This window comes from Lepidothrix coronata, unplaced genomic scaffold, assembly GCF_001604755.1.
Source record: "Lepidothrix coronata isolate B3197 unplaced genomic scaffold, Lepidothrix_coronata-1.0 Scaffold216, whole genome shotgun sequence".
In the NCBI taxonomy this organism is placed as follows: domain Eukaryota; kingdom Metazoa; phylum Chordata; class Aves; order Passeriformes; family Pipridae; genus Lepidothrix; species Lepidothrix coronata.
This window is the reverse complement of record NW_016690396.1, coordinates 1,354,585-1,380,594: the sequence shown is the minus strand read 5'-3', so window position 1 is coordinate 1,380,594 and position 26,010 is coordinate 1,354,585. Positions and strand designations below refer to the sequence as shown.

At 35.7% G+C, this 26,010-nt stretch overlaps 1 protein-coding gene across 4 annotated transcripts in view; it reads right to left on the bottom strand.

Annotated features, from left to right (window-relative positions):
• Nucleotides 1–571: 571 nt before the first annotated feature.
• The window catches only part of PCDH10 (protocadherin 10), a 37,704-nt gene continuing 12,265 nt past the window's right edge, over nt 572–26,010 (bottom strand). The window contains exons 4-7 of one of the 4 annotated variants that reach the window (XM_017833564.1): nt 23,143–23,448; nt 9,692–9,787; nt 7,687–7,761; nt 572–5,380 (exon numbers count right to left, since the gene is read on the bottom strand). In XM_017833564.1, the coding sequence (XP_017689053.1) occupies nt 7,727–7,761; nt 9,692–9,787; nt 23,143–23,448 (437 nt within the window). In that variant the 3' untranslated portion in view covers nt 572–5,380; nt 7,687–7,726. The remainder of the gene's footprint in view (nt 5,381–7,686; nt 7,762–9,691; nt 9,788–23,142; nt 23,449–26,010) is intronic. The other 3 variants (XM_017833565.1, XM_017833567.1, XM_017833568.1) reach the window with 3 other exon arrangements.

Here is a 26,010-nt window from a genome sequence, read left to right as displayed (position 1 = left end):
GATGCATATAAAATCCAGCTCAGTTTTGCAACCTGAACGTTTGGATCCAAGACTTCTAAAACTTAAGGTTGGTTTGGTTACATTCCCTTTATCATGTTGCCATAAGGCTTTGTTATACAATACATTGCTCTTCGCTGTTAGTACAACTCAGAGATGGTTATTCAAAATATGCTTCTAAGATGAGCATCAAATAAACTTTAAAGTGCATGTGTTTCAAAGCATATGGTTTTCTTAATTGTTTGACTTCAATGGTTTTTCCATATTGTATAATATACATCAATATCATAGTATATATTAACTTATTGTCTTAGTCGCTCTTCAGTAGGAATGGTAAATGTTATCTGAATCCTGTTTGCCATTTTTGGTATCTTCTGCTTGCCTAAAGTGGTTAACATCCAGAGGACACTTTAATCAGTGCTGACACAGAGAACTAAAGAGCTTTAGTACAGTCTGTTTCATCTTGACTCAGCAAAATTTTCAGCACTCACATTTATACAGTTTTTTGACAGGATGCTTCTTAAATGAAGCATCTGCCTTCTGGAGAACTACACCCACAGAGATTTCATTTTTCTTGATGTCTGTTAATATCGTGAACTTTATTAACAAATTCAAATTCAAAAACAATTCAAGAAAGCTGTCCAAGTTAGTTCTTGCTCATTTCTTACATATGAGGTTATCTACAAAAGCACAGATGCTCAACAATGGCTGTGTGTATTTGTTTATATATATGTATACATTTCTTAAAGACAAAATGAAATAAAGGAGCTCTTTAAGAAGAATTTGATCTCTGATTGTAGGGATCAGTGCAAAGGATTTAACTCACAGTTTAAGAATTTCTCATGGCACAGTATTATAATAAAATCCTACTGGCTGCCTTTTACATTACTGCAAATAGAATAAACAACTTTCTATTCTTTATAGACATCTGATGCTAATGTTTTGCAATCAAATTGCAATAACTAAATGTATATAAAAGATGCTTATTTTGGCCCCTATACCTACGTAGAGATTTTAATTCACAAGTCCAAATGCCGTAAAACTCAAGACTTGAACATGGAACAATGGCAGGATAAGATCAACTTTCTCCATGTAAGACATACAAATATTTAACAGCCTTGCAAAATTGCAATGGCAATTTATCAGCCTAGGAAGACTATCTATCCACCCTTTACCCTGAGGAATGATATTACTTTAAAAAATAACAAAAAAAACCCTTCTGTGAGCAGGTAACATTTTGGAAGTCAAAAACTGAGTTGTGTGCTTGGTTAGGGGTCTAATGCATGAAGAAAGGGCCAAATGTAATTCTTGAATGCAAAAATCCATTATTACTGAGGAACAAGTCTAGTTTTGTAGTACCATACATGTGTTTCTGCCCTTCTATTTGCATTTACTGAAAGGAGCATATTTATGTAAGAAAAAAATCCTGTGGCAACTTACCAGAATTTGAATTATAATTATATGCACACACACATATCTCCCCTCACAACTATACAGTTGGCTATAATGTGGGAATCTTTACAAATTGTATTTATCGCTGTATTTTCATTTCACTTAATTTTGCAACAATACCAACAAAACATTACTACACCTTGTTCAAATAATTTGAGAATCTGTTCATGGAAATACTTCTTTTCTTTCCCTCAATAAGTAGAATAGTAAAAACTTGTATTAAATGATTGGAATTTTATTTCAGGTAGTGAAATGTTTTAATATTTCTAAGTTTTGGAAGAATCCATCTGGAAGAAACAAAAGTCTGGGTTTGAAGAATTTGAATAGGCAAGCTGCTTAGAAATCCATTGCTACATATCTAAATCAGGAATTGAAAAAAAGATTTACAGACCTGATTCTATTTCGTTATCCTTTATAAGACCCTGTCTTCTGTGCTTGAACTCTAATTTACTTCAGTAAAGAAAGACAGTTCTTCACACAGACAGCTTATTCTATTATGCTCATAAATTGTACATTTAAACATTAAATATTGCTTCAAATAGCTAATTGAAGGATAGAACATTCTTACCCCTACAGCTGTGCACAGATCACATCCTCCAAAGCTTAGCATGCCCTACTAGGAACATTACAGAACAAGACTGAGAGCCTAGTCCGTGCTTTTTCTCTGAGGCAAGTTTAAATACCCTTATATCATCCCTGATAGGTATTTTTGAACTGTTTTTGAAAACCTTCCTTATCCCAGTTTTATGGGTATTGATATTTCCCCTTAATATTCAATCTAAACGTTTCCTGATTACTTCAGTTCACTGTTGTGTCCAATATACAAATCAGAATCCTTCAACATTTGCATCACATACGCTTAAAGAGGAAAATACAAAAGCTGATGTTTAAAGGCATTTACATACCTATCTCTGCAGATAGGCACTAGTAGCGTGATGGAATACATGGGAGATGCTGAGCAAGACAATTTCAGTGGGAGGTGGCTGGATGCAATAGGTCTCTTCCCCACTAAAACAAAGAAATGGGAGAAATTGAGCCTCTGTACTGCCCAATTTGGTTTTAATGTGTCCTAAGGCCTGTATCATCAAATGTTGCTGTACCAAAATTCACAGTGAGCTAGGCAAATCAGCAAAAGCTACATCTTTATCTCGAGAGCTCAGGCTGTAGCACCTAAAATCTTCGTTTTCCTTGACAGTTCTGCATCCTAGCATGATTCCCCCTGGGACTCTCTCAGAGAACTCAGAAGGATTTCTGTGTATACATGGACCAGTGTCTATGGTATTTAACATGAAATAAAAATAAAAAAGATAAATAAATGTGTGTGTACATCACACTGTTGATGGTAAGAGTTCACTTTTGGAAATTAATGACAGGGTATGATACAGTTGATTTTCCAGAAAAAATGGCATACAAAATGTGAAGGTAGTTTCATTAAATAAAAATACTTTGATTGTTCATGAAACAGAAACAAAAACCATTTCCTTTTTCTCCCAAAGACCATAATTTACAGTAAATATCCATATTAAAAAGTTACCTAGAAACAAAAAACAGTTCTAAGAAGGGCAAGGACTTTTTTGCTTTAAAAGCAGAGACAAGAATATAAAAACTCCTTTAAACGAAATACTTGTCACAAATTTCATTGCTTTTCTTCATAAAATTAACAATGCCTGTAGGTGACTACAAGTTCTACTACCTACGGCTTGAGGAACAATTCACTGTTGTGTTTGCTCAATCGACAGCTATTGTTGCTGTTTGTTTGTTTGGGTTTTGTATAATATATACATTTTTAAAAGGATCCCATACAACAATTTGTAGTTATACAAATGTGCTAGATGTATACATTAAAAGTGTTCAACAAGCATATTTTTTTTGTTTGGAGTATTAAATTAACCTTCAGGGTTTGGTCCACTGGCTGTACAAAGAACTCTTGTAATTTGATAAGGAATTTGTTTGGATCCATAGCAGGGCAGTTTCCATAAAGGTGATTTATATTCTCCTACCTAACAGAAACTGTCATTATAAATCACAAGAAAAACCAAAACCAACAAACAAAAGGAAGAAACCCAAACTCCATCACAACGTGGTAGTGGCTGCCTACACGTTCATCCTGTGGCAGCATTGGTGGGAACAGCAGAATTCCTATATGATCCAAATTCCACTGCAAACAATAGCACATTTTCTCTTGTCTTACTTAATATTGAATCATCACTAGGAATTGGTTCCAATTTGGCTAAACATTGGTTGATAACACAGTGTGCTCTCATTTGTTTTCAATGTTTGACATACGAAGATACAGTGGGGGGAAAAAACCACAATACAAAAAAAAAAAAAGAAAAAAACATTTTACTAGATTTTTACATTTAGTAAATGGTACTTAAACTCCATGGACATGAAAGTAATTTTAAACTTTACCTTTGAAATTTTACTTTTTTTCAATATTTCATAGAAAAGAAACGCTCTAAGATACTGTTTCAGACCACAGAATTATTACAGAACATAAAGATTATATGCAAGGGCTTAATCCTTTTCCCAACAAAGATAGTGGCCAACACCATTTTTACTCCAATGGGAGAGGGGTCAGCTGAGAATGTGCCATGTTCCTAATTGGAAATCTCCTTTGTGATAAAAGAGTCAATAGTTTGGCAAATACTTTGCCTTTGTAATTTCAATTCTATCAACAACTATTCCTAGCCACAAGAGAAATATTTTTAGGCAATATATTTGTATAGTTTCACAAAACTATGTCAAAGAGAGATGTGTGGGTGTTTGTGTGTGTGTATGTATGTATGTATGTATGAGTATTTATGAGCTTGGGATGATATTCTTAAAATACTTAACTTCACTTACATTATATCTTACATTGCAAAATGTACAGACACCCAGTGTTCTTTTTAACAACATATACAGGTGAATTTATAGAGCCTTGAAAAAGATTTTGTGATTCTAAATTAAAAACCATAGAAACATAATCGAAATAATGGAGAGTGATTTATACCTCTGATAGTACATAGCGCTCATTCGGGTAATATTGACAGCTGCATCTTTGGCATTGAAAATTCATTACAATTTTTAGACAAAATGTTGTTGCTTACAGCTTTTTCTTTTTTTTTAACAAGAAAAACAAGATTGACCAAAATACGAATATTGGGGAAGTACTATTAAAGGTTTATTTTATTTTTGTTTTTAGCAAGGATAGCTTAGGAACCCTGAATTATCTTCTCACTTTAGTGTATGGTGTAGACTGTATGAATCCATTTAAAAATCAACTAAGTTGTACCACGTTTTTCGGAAAATTATATATAATATAATATATATATATTTTATATTTATTTAGAAGCTTTGAAATAGTACAGTAAACACTTTGCAACACGGTGTATAAACTACAGAATGTCTTTGATAATTTTGTGGGTCTTCAGATTAACAACATTTTTATGACCCACACGTGAAAAGAACATGATCACAATCTCTCTTGTAAAGTTGGAATAGTTTGGGGAACACTCGATCACACAAAAATAATATAAAACAGTCAAGTTTAAAACAGTGATATTGCATTTATAATGCACATCTCTTTTATCTGTACGATTGGCTTCTTGTGGTGAATATAAACATCTAAAGGGCTCAGTGACATTTTGGAGAGAGAAAGATATATAGTGCTGTAAACAGGCACACACTGATCAGAGAGGCAAGATCAGTTGCCTCTTAAGTTTCTACAGTTCTACACATTTCAACTCATTTCTCAGGCCTGCTGAGAGCAATTAGGTCCTATTGTTGGCCATGATGTCTCCAACAGCACACAAATCCTTCAGTTACACAGAACTGGATGGCCAAGATAATGAAGTTGAAAGCTGATGCTTTTTGTTGGTCGACTTTTGTGCAAATCATGCTGCTTCAGGTAAGTCCTGTAGAAGTGACTAGCATATCCTTTTCCGTGCTGCGGGAAAGAAAGAAAGACACTTCTGAGAGAAAAAAAAATAAAAAAATCAGTCTCCAGCAGTTCTTAGGTTTATTATGTCTTAGAGGGTATGGAAACAATCAAAACTTGTCACAAACTGCCGCTTCAAATTCCCATTATAGCAAACAGTTTAATGTAGATTCACTTCTCAGAGAAAAGTCTTTTTGAGGCTTGATAGCCAGAATACCAAATTTCATAGGCTGTTTTATTATTCTGTCTAACATGTCATGGCAAGTATTCCAATGTGCCTGTAGAGAATTGATAGAAAGACAAGGCAAATAGTCAGTTACAGGTTCAATATTACTGGAATTTCACAGCCTAATTTTTCCCTAGTTCAGCTTGTTATTTGAAGCAAGAGCTAGACTTCCCCCAAAGATTCAGAAGCTGGTTTTCCTTCTCTTTCAAAGTGAACCATTATCCTCATCACCAAATGACCTTTTAGTCTGGTTTGACAGACGAAAATATGGTGCATTAGTGCTACAATTCAAATTTCAGCATTTACTGTCAGGCTGGAAATTAACTCATGTTACACGGATGAAGAAGGTCAATGCATTAGCAAAGCCATATCCTAATCCACCAGCTGTGGTAGATATATTACCTCAAGACACTGGCTATTCTAATTGTAATTGGGAGCAAAGGTAAGAAATGATTTGTACTAGCATTCAGGAAGACCCTGGGTTAAATTCTGATCTCAGTCACACACAAAACCAAGGAATTAGTTCACTTGCTGAAGTATTATTATTAGCATCATCATAATCATTATTTAGTAAAGCTTGTAATGATAAAATCAGGTTTTACCTTAGCTCCAAATCAATTAAATCCCTACCTCAAATTACATATATTTCTGTGCATGAAGTGTTACAACTAAAACAAAAAGGAATCTTATCTTCCAAATGAAACTTTGAATCAAGCCATCCATATATGCAGGTTGATGTCTGCGTGTTGACACATAAACACATCCAGTCTCCATTCCATTTAACATAGAAATATACATTAGCTGCAGTTATTCCCTATATATTTATTCACTAGTAAAGGTATGAAATCTATCTACTGCATCACAGGGAAGTCAAGGCTACTTACAGGTGAATGTTACCATGGGTGTTGTATGTTCATCTAATCTAGCCTGCCTATACCATAGGATGCACACAGGAAAATGTTGAAATCATTTCTGTATAAACTCTCTTTTCAACATACAGACAATTGCCAGATGTGTTACTAGCATTAAAATTAAAACATCTAATATACAATGGTTTGGATGTTTCAATTCTGTGGCAAATTAATTGCAGACTTAGAAAGAATTTTTAAAAGCTTCCACTAGCTATTTTTTAAACATTGTAGTAAAGACTAATGAGATCAGAACCTTCGTGATATTTTGATGCAGTATGCAATCAGATCAATCAAGTTTCTAGATACCTTTTAAAATATCTTTTTAAATATTACAAGAAACAACCATTCCACTAACAGTAATAAAACCAGCAAAACTTATATTGGATCTTTTAAACTTTTTTCCTGAAGTTCAGTAGTAATTTCAGTTCTCTTGTAAATATTTAAGCATAGTCGTCTAGATTGGTATCTGCCACTGAGGAACTCGTGCTGCACTACAGACATAGGACTTCGATGGGAGAAAGATATAGAGATACAGCTGGGGCAATCACTGCTTTCATGTTGCACTACTGTCCCACTCCCATCTGACACAGTGCCTTGGTGGGGTTGATGTGGTACCACCTTGCAGATAATAGAGAGATTGAGTTACTGGCTGTGTCTGGCCTTTTGCCATGTAAATTGATGCATTTTAAAATTTTTAATTTTCAGTTAATATGCTTATATTACAAAACAATCAGGTCCTTTTATAGCAATAACTAAATGTTGTACATTAGGTTGCAGAACACCTGCAACTCTCCCCACCTAAAAAAATCCGTTTCCCAAATCCTAAAATATCTTCTGCCAACACATAAAATGCACCAGATTTCAAAGGCAACTTTTGTACTCCATGGTTGTTTGGGGTTTTTTTTTTCTGGTTTTGCACAGAAATTTATGTGCAAGCAAATCTCTCCATGTCTATACCAGTTTCCGTCTTTTTACAGATGGGGAATATAAATCAGAGAGGTTAAATGGAAAGGAGGATGGACTTAGCTTAAAACAGAGGGCAATGAAAATTCTGACATCTGTTTCTAGCTCTGTGTGTGTGCATGCATATGTAGTCATAAATAAACTTTTAATAAGAAACACTAAGCCTCTCTGTATCACAGCTTCTCCATCTGTAAAATGGGAATAATATTGCTTACCTATCTCCTAGAGGTGCAGGAAGGTTTAAATCACTATTCTTTATAATCCACTTTGAGATCCAGAGATGGCAAGTGCTATAGAAATGGAAGTATCAGAGTCAGTGTAAGAGCTGGAAAAAGAACACCATAATTTCTGGTGCCTAATATCTCCTCTGAGATCACAGCTCTCTCTTTCATCCCTATTTTATCTCCTGTTCTGAACTCTCAAACTAGTACACAGGGAGTTCAGGTCTGTGTGAGCACGTGTACTAGTCAGAAAGAGGGCTTTAATAATAATCAGTTTCATAATTCTGCTAATGTAATTATACTATTTGTACATATATTCTAACAGTGTTTGATGTGAACAAGATGATTAAAGAATCACAAGTATTACAATTAAAGTTCTTAGGCTACGGGATTTGTGCTGTGCTGACTATTGATCCTTCCCCAAACACCTGCACAAGAATTTTGCGTGTTACACTAAGAGCACTTAATGCATAAAATTTATAAGGAATAAAATAAAATAAAACCCAGCAAAAAATATTAAGATTCATTTGTTGCTCAGTACACACTAGTAAGCCTCCCATCCACAGTGAGCTAGTTCTGTGTAGACTGATAGGAGAAGACATGTAAAGACATCGGTGGTAGATGAACAAAAAAAGAAATGAAAAACATTAACATAAGAAGCAGGAGAGAAAATAAAATATGCAGTGATTATTCCTAGCTCAAGGATCAGAAATGAACAGAAAATACTGTAAAGTCCTAGTCTCTTTAGTAAATCTTCCCTTCACCCTGTTGTGAATTATCCTATTGCATCCAAACTTGATGTCGGATTACTACTTTATATCCGTGAGTGCAGGCAGGTACATTTCCTCTTTTGGCAAAGCCTAGAAGGGATTGCCTGTACTTGGAACACCTTCAAACTCTGCAAATCAAATTTTTTTCCTGCTTAGCAGTGGTAGCTAATCTATCGAGGACAGAGAAAGGGTCCACTGCTTCCCTCCACAGCTGGCAACACAAGCAGCTAAAGAAAACACATCCTATATCTTTTATAACTATTGTCACTTTCCTTCTGGACTATTTTTTAGAGTTCTATAAACTCCCACAGCATTGTATCTTAACAACTGGGAGTCTCCCCAAGTGCCAACAGCCTTAAGATCCAGATGAACCCCTAGATAATAAAATCTCCAAAGAATATCAAATGCCAGGCAGGTTGCTGCTGTTACAGAAATACTCCTGATCCCCCTTCACTTGGGAGAAAGATGACCTAAACCCCTCTCTTTTAAATAAAAAAAAAAAAAGCAATGCAACAGGAGAATGGTAGAAAAGCCAATATGTAAACTGTCATCTTGCTGTTTCAGATCCAAATTCTTTAAGTTCACACAATATCCAAGCAATATTTTTCTTCATATATGTTTTCACAAATGGGCTTCTACACAAGCACTGAACTCATTGCCTTTTCTTGTGTGTCCCCTGTAAAAACTGTGTGCTCCACCACACCACCCACACAGGTGTTCCCCACAGAACACAGCAGCTGACACAAGGAACACAGGAAGCTGTAACCTCCTGTGTTTCACTCAGAAACAGCTCAGCTAGTCTGGCTTCATTTGTAGTGAGCAATAATTTAAAAAGGAGTTAATTGCCTCCTAAGCATTATGGCAACGTTGGTTTTAAATGTGCATTATTAATTTTAACTATCTTTTCATTTTGATGGTTCACTTTACAATCTATATGTTAACTGTAGTAGATGAAATATGGCTCTTCACTAAGTTCCATTAGCTTCAACAGAGGCATAAATGGACAATTCTAGTGACAACCGACAGAATACAAATTCAGCATTCCAGCTCTAACTCAGCCCAACTGACCAGAGACCAGGACCTAAGCACTGGTAGAAGGTATTCTCTATGAAATAACCAGGCTGTTCCAGTTAACTTGGAGCTCAAGTTCAGATATCAGCAGCTATATTTTTTGGAAAGAGGTCAACAAGTGAATGGGAATGCAGAGCAAACTGCCATAGCTCCCTCACCCTTCGTAGCGGTGCATCCAGGTAAAGGGTGAGACACACGGCTGGGGCTGGGGCTGGGGGATGTAGGATGGGGATTACTCTGCTGCCACCCATGTTCTGTGGATAAAAAAGTATTCCAGTCATTGCAGGCGTCAATTCAGTATCTTTCGCAATCCATTAAGCCTTTTTTTTTTCGTTTTAAAATGAGCTGTTACTTAAAGAAGTTTGTTAAAGCATTGCAAATAATATTTTATGAAAATTCTATTAATAGCATTATAAATAGAGATTGTCTTATCCAGCCGAATAAACTTCAGTACACAAATATGAAAATAGCATTTTTCTCATATATCTTTTCCTCATGAATTAGTTTAAAGGGAACTTTTTTTTTCTTTTCTTTCAAGGCTTTAGTGAAGAGATTTTGTGCTTCAGATCTTTGTATTCTGTAGAGCACATTTGGATAAAATAGCTCACATCCCAGATGCCCATGTTACATTTTATACAATTAATATGGGTTTTTTAAAAAGGAAGATGGAACATACTTGCTTTTTTACTTGAAAATATGTATAAATAGTTAAATAAGATCAACTCTTCCCTAATGCCAGTGAGTCCATTGGCTCTGGTGACCACTGTTTGTGTGCTTTATGCATGTCTGAAGAGTCCTGAAGGTGTAAGGTAAGAATGAGACCACACTCTGTCCAATTCAGGCATGTGACAAGACAGGGAAGGCAGGAGAATCTCCCACACGTGAAACTGCCAGTTGCCCCAGGGCAGAATTTGTCCCTAATAATGATATGCCACTCAGTATGGCTGAAATGTTCCTTCTGGGATCTACAAAACCCAAGATATAAATATTGTTTCTAAAATAAACCAAGAGCATTTGGACTGATGGGTACAATTATCCAGATTTCATGTGAAACAAAAAACCCAATTGTGAGCATCAGGTCTTCAGGCTGTGAATAAATTAGAGTAGCACAAAATGGAAAAGTTTTTAATTGTTGCACTGAAACTTTTCTGGAAACAGGCTTGCTTTTAGCTGAATAAATAACCCCCACAGACCATTAAAATCTTTCCTTCCTTTGAGAGTCCATCTCTACTTCTAGAACAGATATGATTATGCAACCCCCCCTTTTTTGTATAAAAAAACCTACATAACCACATATATTGTCCTTTTCTTTTGTCTTGCACTAAGCACATTTCCATGTTTATATTCACTTAAACCAGTTCAAGAAACAAGGATTTTCAACCATGCCAAAAGTTGACATTGCTGGATGCTCCACTGGCCATAACCTAAAGAACATGACAAACAACGTTACATACTCCAGGAAAAGTGGGCAAAATTGCACTTTGCACTTAAATACAAAACTGCCACTTTTCAAATTTGAACACCTTGTTCTAGATCAACAACTTAAACAGATTATCACTCTTTTTCGAAAAAAATTTATTGACCAAATTGCTGATTTACACCTACTGCCTCATTAGCTTAATTTCAAGATTGGAAAATACATTATTAAAGGATATTTTGATGTTTGGAACATGTTTTGGTAACTATTTTCATATGGTAAGTGGGATGCCTGATGCAAATGCTGACATATCATGACAGTCACTGAAATAATGTTTCTCTGGTACTATCGAGTGCTCTGAGATTTATATGCTACGTGGACTTAGCTGATTCTCTGGAAAAAAAAAACCAAAACAAACAACTTTTCAGTTCTTTGGAATAACTATCCAAGTCTCAGTTTGTGTAAGCACTAGATAAAAATTCTCTCTATTTAGGACTAGCCTTGAGCATAGGCTTAAGTTTAAGCACTGACCTTAATCAACATGTGTTTTACATTAAGCACATGACTAAGAATGATTGTCTTTTGAATCAAGTCCTGCATTTTGTCATCAGTGTTCTGTGGCACACAAGATACTGTTATGTGCATTTGATTTTCTGTTCTAAATGCTGACGATTTTCTTTTCCACCGTCAGCAACAGCCCGGTGGCACAGCAGATGTCAGATTTGATTTATCTCTGGTTGCCATTATTTACTACCGAAACAATGCTTTTTAGTTACTACAATTCAGCACAGAAAGTGCTAAGCTATATTCTATAATGTACCATAAAAATACAAAGACAGTTTTCCCACAAGATACAGTGGGAATAAAGCATCTTTGTCTTTCTGTACTATTATAACCATATTATCTACCTGAAAATACTCAAGATAGTACATGACATCAACATTATAGTCAGAGAATCATGGAATACTTAATTTTGTAAGAGTTCTTATAATTATGTACTGTGTTAAGACCAATTAAATAACTCCTAAATTACTCCTGATGTATGTCAAACTTACAGCACAGAACATATTTCCTAAGAGTATTTCCAAATTCTCCATCAACAACTTATTCTAATTGTATACATGTTCTAATGGCAAATTCACATTCTTCCCAATTTTCCTATTACAAGCTGATAATTTCGGTACGATCCTTAGTAATACCAATATTTGATTCCTTTTTTTTTTAATAAAATTTGCTTATATGCTTGCATGCAACAATAATTTCTTCTCCCCGATCTTCTTTTCTTCCTCTATGTGTTTTTGGGGTAGTTTTTTTCAAAATTCACCATTTTTTATTGCACTCTCCCGAAATCTACAGTATATATCTCTTTAAGCTGACAAGCCCAAAAACTAACATGTCAGTTTGAGGATTAACCAACGCAGAATACACTACAGGCTGGCTACAATCTGACTTAAAATTTTCAGTGCCCTGGGGAGAAGAGGAGGGATATGAACACTTCTCTTAAATTGCTTTTAAGTGCCTAGGTTCCCTATAGATTCAAGGGAGAAGTAGACATGTAGATCACCATTTGGTGGCCTTCGGAGGTACCTAAATTATTCATGCTGGATTTGGCCTGAAATAATTAAATTTACTTGTTCTTACATGAGATAACATGCAGTACAGCATTACATCAGCACCACACTGTGTATTCCTACACAATTTATGTTTGCCATGATGTCTATTCCAACACTCCTCTCTCCTAGCAGGGATCAAGTGTCATTAGGACCTGACAGGTATGTTCTGACTCTTTTTATGAATATTTTATTTTCTGTTTCTAAAGCACACTGCTTTTCATGAGCAGCATACACTCCGATTTCAGAGTCCTTCCCAGTTTACCAAGATAACACACTTAAGTATATCACATAACCTTCTCACAAGCCTTTCAAAACTTCCCTTTTTCAAAAGCACATATTGGCTTGGTTTCTATCCATAAATGCAGTTTGCCCGTCACCCTTCTTTGTCACTTAAGACTACCAAAATGGAATGATTTATATTCACATTATTAAAATTTCTCAGCCATATCAAGCAATATATTGGGGCCATAGAGTGTGATCATATCCAATCTGCTTTCAGGAATGGTCCCTGGCATCATGTCCCAGACTTGTTAGGGAAAAAAGTGAGTTGACAGAGGCTAAAGGCAGGCCAGAGAGTGCAAGAGTACAGACCATAACATTCCAGTGGTGGGAAGGATCCTATTTAATTCAATAGAGCAGCCATAAAGAATATTGGAAGTACAAAGCACACTGTCCTTTATCTCGTGTAGAGCAGGAAAAAAGTTATTACTGCATCTCATTTATAAGGTAGAACCCTTTTAGATCTCAGTTCCTATCAATGCCCACAGCTGTGTGCAGCTCCATTCAATTGTCATCTAAATTTCAATTGAGAATAGATAGATGTCAAATTAAAGCCCAAATAGGGAACTAAAAAAGTCACAAAGTGACAGAATTTTACTCTCACTAAAGATGAATCCACAATATCAGCATCTATAAAATTCCTTATGAATAAAGAAAGGTTGCGTTCCAGCAGTTTCACAATGAATCCTTTTCCAGGGCTGAATGCAGCCGTGATGCTGGAGGTGAAAAGACAAAGTCAGAAGACTCGGCTCACTTGCAAAAACAGGAGTCTGTCACCCCTGTAACTTCTTGGGTGAATCTACTCTGCATCCTCTATTTTTCCTTTCTAATCTACATTACTGCTGATAACCTGTGAAAGTGTCATGTAAAATAGCATCATTTACATATATGAAATAGATTCATGTGTATGCAAGAAATGCAGATTTACTCTTGAAATTCATACATGCATGTAACTTTCAGGCAGAATTTGGCAAGCAAGTTCTGAAAATTTGTCTCCCCCTTCTTCAACCAATAAAGAAATTGAAGAAAGAAATCAAATCACCTCAGAAGAGTTTGGATTTTCAGTGGATCCATATCAAATTTAGTTCTTCCAACATTTCACTAGGTATTGAAGTTAAAAATAATATTCTAATTGTATCTCCTACTTCCTCTAAAAGACAGTACCAATACATATTTTTTCATTCTTCTGCCCTCACCACACTATGTTTCTAAAACAAATACATTCACAGTTACTTCCCAGCAGCAATCATTCCACTGCTAGCACGGAACTGTAGATTCTCAGTGGCTGGAGCACAAATAGAGCTGTTCACAGGCTTGCCAGATAAACAGCAACGCTGATCCCCTCAGTGTGCTTGTCCTAACACCATAAACAGATGCAGCTCCCTCTCTTACTGGCTATTTGTTGCATTCTTTAAATGGTTTTTCCTATTTTTTCTACTTTGGTCAAGGGGAAAAAAAATAAGAAAAAGAAAAGGAAGTCCTCAAAACTTATAGCAGCGGAAATGACTGTGGAAAATTAATTATTGTGTACAGCAAAAGAGCCAAAACAAGTATAATTTCCTCTGCTCTGTAAGCCAAGAAGTTCCTTGGATAGAGGCAAGCAGAGAGGAAAAGACTTTGCTGTGCACAGACCCAAGATTAAGCACATATTCAGTTCTCTAGCTCCTGACTGTCACAATAAGGAGGTTTGTATACTGAAGAGCAGCATTTATTTATAATTAATAGAATTTGCCTATCAAAAATAAATAACTTTAGTGCCTTTGAAAATTTTAGCTGCAAACATCTCATTGCTTTCCAAAGAATCTTGTGTCCCTACGTGGCTAAATTACTTTTGTCACAGAATTTAGATTTATAGGACAAGAGGCATTTTTGAATTTTAAATCAGTGTTACACAGTAATCTTAAAAATTACTTTAAAGTTTCAAGCAATCTTTTTGCTTCTTCATATTCCACTGGTAGGAATCCAGAAAATGGTAGTTCATCATTTAAAAAAAAAAACATCTCCACAGATGGTATGTTCACAGCAGACATAAGCACTCTCAAAATTGACATAAATGAATAAATATAGCACTAGTCTGAGATAGTTAAGATATACAAGACTTCTATGCGTTCCAGTCAGAACCGGCAAAAACAGACTTTTACAGCTATTAGAAGAAAAGAAATAATTCAAATTGTATATTTTTAAGACAAACTAAAAATATAATTTTATTTCAAATAAAAGTTACTCTTTTTCTAAAACTTTTTCAATTATTTTCCTGCACTGTAGTCGCAAAGAGCTCTAAAGACATCAAAGATAAAAGATGTTATGTAAATCTGAAAGTGGGCACAATTTTTAGTCAGTATTTTATACAGTATTGGGTACTGTTAATTCTGTCCAAGGCCACAGTTATATAGCAACTGAAGCAAATAGTATTTAAATATAAGACCTGACACCTGTGCTTTAAAATTAAAAGAAGAATGCTTATTTCTTTTTCTTATATTATTTCCATAAAAATTGAATAAAATAATGCAATTTATAGGTTTTATTGGGCTACAGCCAAGTTATCTTTGCATATTTATATATTCTTTTCTAATTTGGCTTTCTGAACTATCCATTTGCTTTCTATTGCTGCAGTAATGCTCTGTGTGTGTTCTCCCCTTGAGCAAGAGCTGCAAGAGGAATACATTTGGATGAACAATGCAAACCAGTCGTGAATGTGAGATAAAAATACCTTTCAGAGGTTATGCAATAAACACTGAACAGTGAATCATCAGAAGTGGTTTATTAAAAATCATAGAGTACCTACAATCACGAGGAAAAATACATCACAGTCTTGCTCTCCCCCTATTGTATTTTAATTAGTGCAACTGTTTTATTTCAGGTTTGGGTTTGGTTTTTTGGTAAGCTTTATTTACCTAATATTTACCTAACACAGATGATGTATCTGAAGTAGCAAAAGTATCTGAGGTATGAGTGAATAAATCTCAGCGTTTCAAATAAAGGAAAAATGGGAATGCTCTATCAGACTTAGAAAAGTTTTCAATTAGGTTTCTTAGCATTATTAGAAGGTGGCTTTTCAACTCAGCCTCCACTTCTGCTGAGCAATTTTGTACATGCAAAGTCATTCTCATCTGTGCAGAAATGAGAGCTGTATCCTGTACCAGAGATAAATTCCTGAATATAAGTGAGGAGTTTCACTCTCTGTGGCAGGATATCCATACGATTTTAACATTCTTTCTGACTACAAAACTATTCACAAAAGAACAACTCTTTGACTGTGCACATACCATTTGTTCATTCATGTCAATAAAAATTTTGTTTCACTACAACTTCTTTTTTTCTTTAATCCAGCACTGCAATGTTTTTTTCTTCTTAGCCCGAGAACTGTAATATGTACATGCAATTTATTGGTGCTAATTTCTTTGCCTTTATTTCTGTGCCTTTTTACTTCAAGTCTGTGTGAAAACCACAAATTGAATTAAAAAATGATTAATGAAGGGATCAGACAATTCACAAATCTATACCTGATTTGTATTAGAAATCAAGTAGGCTAATTTTAAAGGCAAAAATGTAGACAGGCCTCATTTTTAAAAATTAATCAAGTGTCCCATTCAAAATAACTGTTATTGATGTTTATGCAAATGGAATACTATAATGTCCATTACAGCTGTGATAGAACACAACACAAAAGACCACCCAAACAATTTCCAGAAATGACATATAACTAAACAAAAAAAACAAAGAAAATTCTTCTTCCATCATACTGAATGCACAAAATTGTTATTTCCTTCTCTTTCTTGTTTTTAAGTTGTTTCAAGGCAGTAAAGACTTCTTGCTTAAAATATTTTTTCATATATTCATGTCAAATATCAGCAGAAAATGTTCTGTTACATATCCTGGCAGGCAGAAATAGGCCTTTATGATCCTATCCAGATCAAAATACACAATAAATATTTACATGCATGTTTTTATTCCTTTGATAAATAATCAAAGGATTGTGAGACACTTCTTGTCCTGGTATAAAGACATGAACATTTTTCTTCTCTAGGTCATTTATTCTAATCTAATTCAGGGGATGTATAATGATCTAAGTTAAAATGTGCCCTGTTCTACCTCTGTGGCAGATTATCTGAAATAAAATGATTGCCCAATTCCTAAACATTCAACCACGCAAAGACTTCCAAAAGCTTTTTCATTTTATTTGTAAACCAACTTGACTTGGTTAGGTCAAGTTGAGCAGGTGATAAGTATTTTGTAGAACAAAAGCATCAGGTTACATCTGTCCTTTCACAGAAACACGGGGACTTGTGCTCAGACCCAGCTGTGTTCAGACCTTCATGGTACCTCCACTGCAGAGTCAGTGGCAATCCAGGATAAGAAGCAGAGGCATGGAATGAGACCAAGCTCACCTTTGATTTCTTTGGATGATACTAACTAGTCTCATCCAAATCATTTGACTCTGCATCTATCCAAGGGAGTGCTGATGCTTAGTAACCAGGCCACACAAATCCAAGTGTCCAAACAAAGGGATTTTTTTGCCCCCTTCCAATTCACTTTGCTCAGGCACCAGCTCTTTGGGGAAGGGAGCAGCTTTTTTATTCTTTGTGTCCTACCTAACATGATAAAATCCTGCTTCATATATAAAGTATGTTGATGGTCTTGGCAATAATTACCATGATAATAATACAGTTCCATCAGTGAGAGTGAAGACTCTTGGGTGTATGTAGAAAGTGTTGCAGAGCTAATTAGGGGGCTACTTTATAACACAATTATTATTCCAGAATGTCTCTTTGTATAAACACTGTTATTCCTTGCAGTAAATTGTGTCATTATGTAGTTTATTTTAACCTGCTTTCAAAGTACATTAAGTATTGCCAAAGTAATTTTGTTTTAGAGCAAAGTAAGCATTTCTACATGGGAAGTTAACATATTATGGCAATTTTTGGCTAGTTTTAGTATATTTTAAAAAAAACTAACTTTTTAAGAGGAAGAAAAATTATTCTATCACTAGTGTCAGTAGGTAACTTTAGGAAAGCTCTAAAGTTTTACAAAAGAATTCTCCATCTAGAATAAACCACAATTACATTAAAAAAAAAAAGCTATTTCTTAGCAATTATAGATCAAAATACTCCTGAGGTGGATGTAATGTTGCTGTTTCCACTGTTACTGTCTCAGGACATGGTTCAAAGTATTAGAAATAGAGCAGAATCAGACTGATCAGGTATTCATTGTGAAGATAGTCCCTGTTAGATATCCTACAGAATGTGGTACAACAGAGTTTGAATCCTGGATTAGGGGTTTTGATGACTATAGTAATTTTAATTATTAAAAAAATGGATAATATAACTACCACTGAATGAAAAATTACATAGAAATTGTTAGAATCTATTTTAAATATATTATACAAATATAATAATGGCCAGTCTTCGCGAGCGAAGATTTGGGAAAGGTCATTGACCCTTCGAGCCTGCTCAGTGGATTTTTTAGGTGAGACACAGCGTGCGCTGAACTGAGCCCACCCTTTAATCCTGAGGTTCATCTGCCGGGGCCAAGCACGCTTGGACAGTGGCAGTGAGGGTCTCAGGACGTAGGTTTGTTTAGAGTGACCTTCTCTTAGATGGATTGCCTTACAAGGCTGACGAGCTCCACCTGCCCGGGGGGCTGGGAATCTAACCCGGGTCGCAGCGGTGAGAGTCCTGCACCCTAACCACTAGACCACCAGAGGCCCCCATACAAATATATATAGGAATTGTTTAAAAGCTACATTTTATTTTCCTCACCAGTGTTATTCCACTTATTTTATTTCTCCAATCAAATTCCGAATCCCTTTCATGTTTTATGAACATTCAAGTCATTATGAAAATTTCTTAACTGTCTGCAGAAAGGCAGTGTTCAAACCACGTGGATGAATAAGAACTAGTAAGTGTTAGGTACACAGTAAGAAGAATATGCAAGTTAGAAGAATCCTGGAGTCACTCTATGAGAAAACTGTTTTCAAAAACCCTAAAGTTTACTGATCCCATCACAATTTTATAACTTGTGCTCATTATAATTAAACATATATAAAAATATATATTCTTCAAAATATACTATTTGAGTACAAGGAGATCTACTTTCAGTATACTCTGTTCAGTATAATATGCAGAATTTGTATATTCATGTGTGAATCCAATGGCTTAGACCAGCATGGTGAAAATTTGATAATGGAACACAAAGAAACCCTTTCAGGTATGAGGGTTTATATATTTTTCTACATTATAATTTGTAATATAGCTGCTGCTGTTTTCACTTAACCAAGCAATGACCAAAACCTCTGGCAACAAAGAACCAGATACCCAAATGCTCACCACTAAGCCTTTAGTTTCAATCATGCCACAAAGTTTGAGAGGTTGCTGTATTATTTGTGTCAAAAAGGTATCACTGTATCAAATGTGTATGATCAGATCACGACCTAGTTGTCCTTCAGCTGTTTTGTTGCCTTGCTGCTCCCTCGTTATTGAGAACAGCACATGAAAGCGCCCAGCTCACCTTCTCTGTTTTCATGCAGCTTCCTTCACCTCATGTCCCTATCACAGCTTGTCTAAATCTGTCAGTACTAAGCTTTTAATATGACTTTGCACAAAATATCTTCAGTATTGTTGCCGTTATGCCATGTGCTTCTATGGAATGAACAGACTGTCTAGAGCAACACAGTGACATGTTCTGTGTAAGGGTTTTGTAATACTTTTTTTAGTGTATTTTCAATTCAACTCCTTTTTACAACCTGGCATCTTATTTCCTTCCTGCTGGCTTTGTACATTGGGGGACACTTCTCGGGGAATTATTCTATGGTCTTTTTCCTCAAGATGAGTTCAAATTTCTCATGATTATATAAATCAAATTTATTTATCTAAGTTTCTGTACTGAATATACTCATTTAAACACAGTGCAGGAATCACCAAGCAGACACACTGCTATGGCACCATGAAAGCTCCACGTAGATCTACCAGTTAATATTTGCAGCTATTCACTAACAGCACAGCTCCAGTGAGTGAGTTGGTTCAGCTATTTCACTGTGCTGCTATGACTCTGCAGCTTCCCATTCCAAAGCAAGCTAGCTTGGAAGTAGACAGGATTTTCTGGACCACACCTCACTGCACAACATGGGTATATGTAGTCTATTAGAGACTCAATGGACCTAAACCACTTCATGTCATCTGGAAACACCACCCCCTTTTTCTCATTGCTCTTTCTAGATAATTAATTTTTTTAAACTCCATAGATCTCTGCATAAACACTTGGGGAACTCGGCTTCTGCTGAAATGTTCCATTTATCCTTATGATTTTTTCCTCTTAGGCACAGAGAGTCTGGTAATGCTTTGCCCTGTGACAACATGATTACTTTAGGAGCTTCTACTACACAGAAGCTGTGCAAAGGCTTTTTTTTGACAGTTCAAATACACTTTTTTGATTAATTCTCACTCTTATCAAAATTCTAATAGATTGAGAATCTTTCCTGTATGACTTTCCTGGACAGATGCCAGCTACTTTGTTCCTAAAACCCCTAAGTTACAAATTTATGTACTATGCTGAGGCTTCTCACTGGTCTCTAATTTACAAGATAAACACAACTTCTGACATTCTTCGGTTACTAGCTTTTGTTAGAAACTCAAAATTAAAGAAACACATAATCCACTGACTTCTTCCTATTTGTTTTAGCCAATTTTTCAACAACATCCTCTTCATGACTCAGTCTGACACATTTATTTGAAACGGTTACCCGGGATGGGTGCCTTCCTAAATACACCTGTCTGTCTTTCTCTGTCCCTCCTCAGTAAATATAAATTAGAAGAAACAGTTTAGAATCTCTGCCACTTCCTTGTCCTCACTAACTGCAGCTCAAGAGACCCACCAATTCTCTCCTTGCTTCCTACACCTGACATCTTAGAAGCTGTCTATATTTCTTTGCATGCCTTTGGATATTTGCTCCAAGAAGTCCCTCTTATGTTCACTAATTACTACCCTAAAATTTACTTGCTAGAATTTATGCTCTTTTCTGATGATTTTGTTTTAGAATCTTTCTTTTCTGAGACCTTTTTAGTTCAAATAGGTTTTTTGCATTCTGCAATATATTTTTCTTCTTTGCTACTCATTTTTCATGTGGCCATTTTCATACATGTTATAACTTTTTATACAGTATTTTTGCTGAATATGAGGGTTCTGTTTCATACATTTTAATCATATCTTTTAAAAAATTATTCTACTGACAAAATGACTTTGATACGGTCTTCTGTGTTAAGAAGCTGAAATTATTTTTATTTTTAATTGCAATTTTTAATTGCAATTACCCAGTGGCTCAACTAAAGTTCCTTCCTAGATCAACTTCCTCTAATGCATTTCTCTTCCTTTATTCATTGAATAAATTATTAATTATAAATTATTTACTCATTGCTACAAGTACTGCAGTCACTTTTTGTTGCTCCTGTTCTTTGCTGTACAGATATAATCTAAATTAAAGAAAATACTAATAAGGGAAAATAACCCAGAGAAGCATTACTCTTGTTTTGTAAAAGTTTCAACTTTGAGGATCGGCGGAAAAAAGCAAAACTAAATCTGGATTCTCAAGTGTGGATTATGTAATAACAGTCGTTTATATACGGTTACTCCTGACATTTTACTTCCATTTTTTTATGCCCTTGTACCAGAAAAGTGTAAAATGTAAACTGATATCTATATGTAAAGACATTGTTCAACAAAACTCCTCATGTTAGTGTAACAAAATTTAAAATCCCCAAACTATCAACAAAAGAAATATGTCATTGTTATTTGAAATAAAACTCCGAATCCTACAACAAACCAGAACAGAACTACTATTGTGGCATCACCAGATAACAATAATCATGTCAATGTCCATACTGCACTAGAACTTGGTTGTTATAGGACCATTTAAGGATGTACCAACTTGTTACATTTTTAACTGAGGTAACAGTGATGGAATCAGTACTGCTAAATTACGGCTTAGTGCCAAAGAATGTTTTGTAGAAGTAAATGATGGAAGACCGGTTTGAGAAAGACAGACTCATGAGTTGTTAGGTTATACCGAAATCTCACATTGGACTTTAGAATATGACCAGATGACTGACACCTGATATTTTACCTACACAAAATAAGCTGATCGTCTCAGGACAGGTTTTGCAGGAACGGCTTTCACATATCAGAACTGGTAGTTGAATTTAGAAGTTTTCAGTAAAGCAAAACTAAAGACTGAATACGTAAAAAGACCTCTCCTGAAGAACTGAAATACCAGGACAGCTAATTAAGAAGGGAGAACTGAGCTGTCTATGCTGAGAATGATCTGTAGCAAAGATCTTCACACGTCAGGACTGCCAGCACAGCACCCCTCTGAACAGCTGAATGCTTTACAAAAATAAATAAATTATTAGCATTCAGAGAGATTCTTTTTTTTTATTCCAAATCTGCTGTCCTAGAAGACCTTTGTTGCTTTAAAAAGGGTTGGTAATGCAATGTTAATGTCTTTGGCTTATTTGGATGAGATAAACATCATAAACTCTTGAAGTAAAGGAGATTACGGTCTCTAATAAAATAGAGAAGGCAGCTAAACAGAATGAAAAGACATATTAGATCAAAGTGTTACTCAAGGGCTCTACAACTGGCTCAGACTCCAAAAGGAATTATGAAGGTCTTTTTGAGATCTATCACACTCTTTCATATCACCTAACCATAGTTGAAAAGCGACTAAAGAAAGAGGCAAGATTTTGGAAGGAGACAGAAGGCACAGAGGAGCACTGACAAGAGTCAATACTATGTAGGCAGAAAGATGATCAGACTTAGGGCAAAAGTTTTTATCTTCTTGTTTCTAAGCCCTTAAACTATGTAAATAGCTACTTCAAAATAATACACGTACTGTTTATTCACCAGATACTTCTCAATCGTAAAAAAACGCTCCCAGGAAAGTTATCTCAATTTAATTCTAGTCTTATGAAAACGTTAGCCTGGCAATGCCAATTTTTAAACCATCTATCCAAGAAAACTTTGAAAATAATCCAGCATTAGAAAACAAAACTGAGCAACTCCCCTACTAATATCAGCTCATACTTTTGCTGTTGAAAGTTGTGTCATACTAAAAACAATCAAGGTTTTATCTTTTTTAAAAAGGCATTGAACAATGCCTTCTTCAGTGGCGCCTGAATCCAAGAGAAGCCATTTTTCCCCGCTGCTCCTAAAATTGTGCCTGTATTATTCCTACCATGAATAGCAGAAAGAGCTAGTCTTTATTCCCGCAAAGGGAACACTTTCATACAGCTTTTTGAACGGTACTTACTCAAATATGGTGGTTTGTAAGGCGCTCGTGTATTAGACAGCAGTCCATCCAACTCCTTCCTCTCCAGACTGTTGTGAAGGGCCTTCTCTTTGCCAAAGGTGGAGAAGGACCTTTCTGCCCCCGGCTGGGCTTCTGGTGTTTCAAACACTTCAGTGTCTGGAACGGAGTCCATGCCAGGTACGTGCAGATTGCTGCGGTAATCTGCAGCTTGGCGTCCATCAGATGGGACAAAGGAAGGCATCCAGCACCGATCTGAGTGGCCCAGTGCTTTACATTCCTCCGTGCAATTGGAGAAGAGATCCATGCCTGCAAGCATGAAAGAAAAAGAAACTACAGATATAAGCTTCAGCATCACGAACAGCTGCTGACAGATTACGCCAAGGACAGAGAAGTGGAAAGGGAAAAGGTGTAAGAACTTCATCCACTAGTTTCATCTCCTCAATGTCAACTACAAAAAAATCTGATTGTCTGGTCTTCAGAAGTCAAAGACATCCTTTAACAAGTGTAACTAAATGCCAGAATGTCACACACACAAAAAAATACCACAACAAGAACAGCATTGGTGGTTCTATCTCACAAAATCCCTTGCAGATCTCGCTGTTTAGAACCCATTCATACAAGGTTCGATTCCGCTTGTAGGTGGATGTCTGTGGTTCACCAGTTGAAAATACTTGTTTAAGAACATGAAGGAATTGTTTCTCTAACAATATCTCTGCAAATCTATCTCTGACCAAAGAAATTAAGTGTCCAGATTGAGGAATCTCAGATTTCATTTATGAAAATGAACCATTAATGAGTCCTATAAAGGAACTATCTGTGCTATACTGGCATACAGATAGAGCCCACTGATATTAAAACCAGATGTTACAAAGCAAGAATCCAGCTTTCAAGTGATCGGCATAGCTTCTTTAATCAATTGTTATAGCCCTCTTTCAGACATAGTTTTCATTGCTACTGCAGCAGTCCTTACTATCACCAAGTCATCCAAGAAATGGGACAGGATCCTATAATAAAATACTGCAATTAGCAGTACAAAGGTATCTGCAGTCCTATGTGAGGTGGCTGAGGAAACTATCGAAAAGATTGTTAGTACGTCTCCTCTATAAACAAACACTTGTCTGTGCCAACATGGAACCGTTTGCTTACAAATCCTTTAATGATACTACGATTTCAAATGACAAGCTATGCTGCTGCTGTCTCCTTTCAGATTGGCCTTCCAAAGGAACAATTCCTGGCTAAGAGTTATTAAGTTGTTAGATTATACTTGTTTTGAGAGGACTGGTGTATGAAATCATAGGTATAGAGTAAAATAAATAAATCTCAAGTTGGTTTGTCCTGCTTTTGTCTGGGATAGAGTTCATTTTCTTCCCAGTAGCTGTTACAGTGTTGTGTTTTGGATTTAATATGAGAATAATGCTGGTAACACATTGATGTTTCAGTTGTTGCTCAGCAGCACTTAGCCTAACTCGGGGACATTGCCCATGCTCTGCTGGTGAGGAAACGCACAGGAAGCAGTGAGGGAGAATGCCAGGACAACTGACCCAAGCTGGCCAAAGAGCTGTTCCATACCACAGAGCATCACGCTCAGTACATAAACTGGGGAGCTGTCAGAGAGGCACCGATCGCTGCTCAGGGCTGAGCATCGGTCAGCGGGTGACTGTAGTGTGCATCACATCACTTCTTTGTCTTCGGTTTCATTCCTCTCTCTCTCTCTTTTTTGTTACTGTTATTATTACATTCACTTTATTTAAATTATTATACTATTCTTATCTCAGCCTGCAAGGTTTATTTTTTTCTGATTCTCCTTCCCACCCCACTGGGGTGAGGGGACTGAGCAAGAAGCTCTGGGGTGCTTAGTTGCTGTTTGGGTTACATCAACACAATGTTCAACGTCTTACAGAAAAGCAGAACAGTAAAGAAACATCCTTTTCTTGTATTTATAAGGAGAACTGAGTGTCTTAGGTGCATGTCAAAACTGAACTAAATCTGTTATAAACATTGCATTTACAAGCATTGCATTAGAATTACAAAAAATGACACTACTTGTAACAGAAATAGGAAAAAACTTTGAACAGTTGTAATAAGATTCATGTAATGTAGTTCATTCACCAGCCAACATTGTAAAGAACTGGATTAGCTTGATCTCCAATGTAAGGATTAGTATTAAGAATTCTACCACTGTTTTGAGCTATAATTTGACTTATATTAGTAATATTTATGTAATATCTCATACTACAAAAAACAATCTCTTCAGCAAGGAAGAATCATTATGAGCAACCAACAAGTGCTTGAGTACTAGAGGCAATCATTTAGACAGAAAAAAAACATGAGGAAATGAAAAGAAAGGTTTTTATCTCAGATTAATCTCATTTTATAATGACTTTTTAATTTGAAATTAAGCAATATACAATGCCAAGTCCAGTTTAGATTAGAACCTTGCATTGATAATTGGCATGCAGAAGTCTGAAAACAAATTACTGATCAGTGAACTGTTGAAGAATGCAAATGTGAACTGCAGATATGATTAAGGAATCAGATGAAGATCATCAGGCGAGGAGAAAAATAGTCTAAATATAAATTCTGTAGTGGTATTAGCTATCAAAGACTGAAAAGAAATATTTAGATGCAGCTTCCCAGAAAGAAATTAGTATCTAACAATGTCTATAAAACCGTGTGTGTGTATCTTATATATTGAAATGTCTGAAGAAAAATATTTCTTATGCAAGAAAAGACACATTTTATGAATCTAACTTTTTACCATTCCAAAGATTTAAGGGACAATAAACACAAAATGGTTATTTCAATTTACAGACTTCCTAGCATAGTTACATGTAAGCAACAAATAGCCCTACATTTAATAGGAAATGA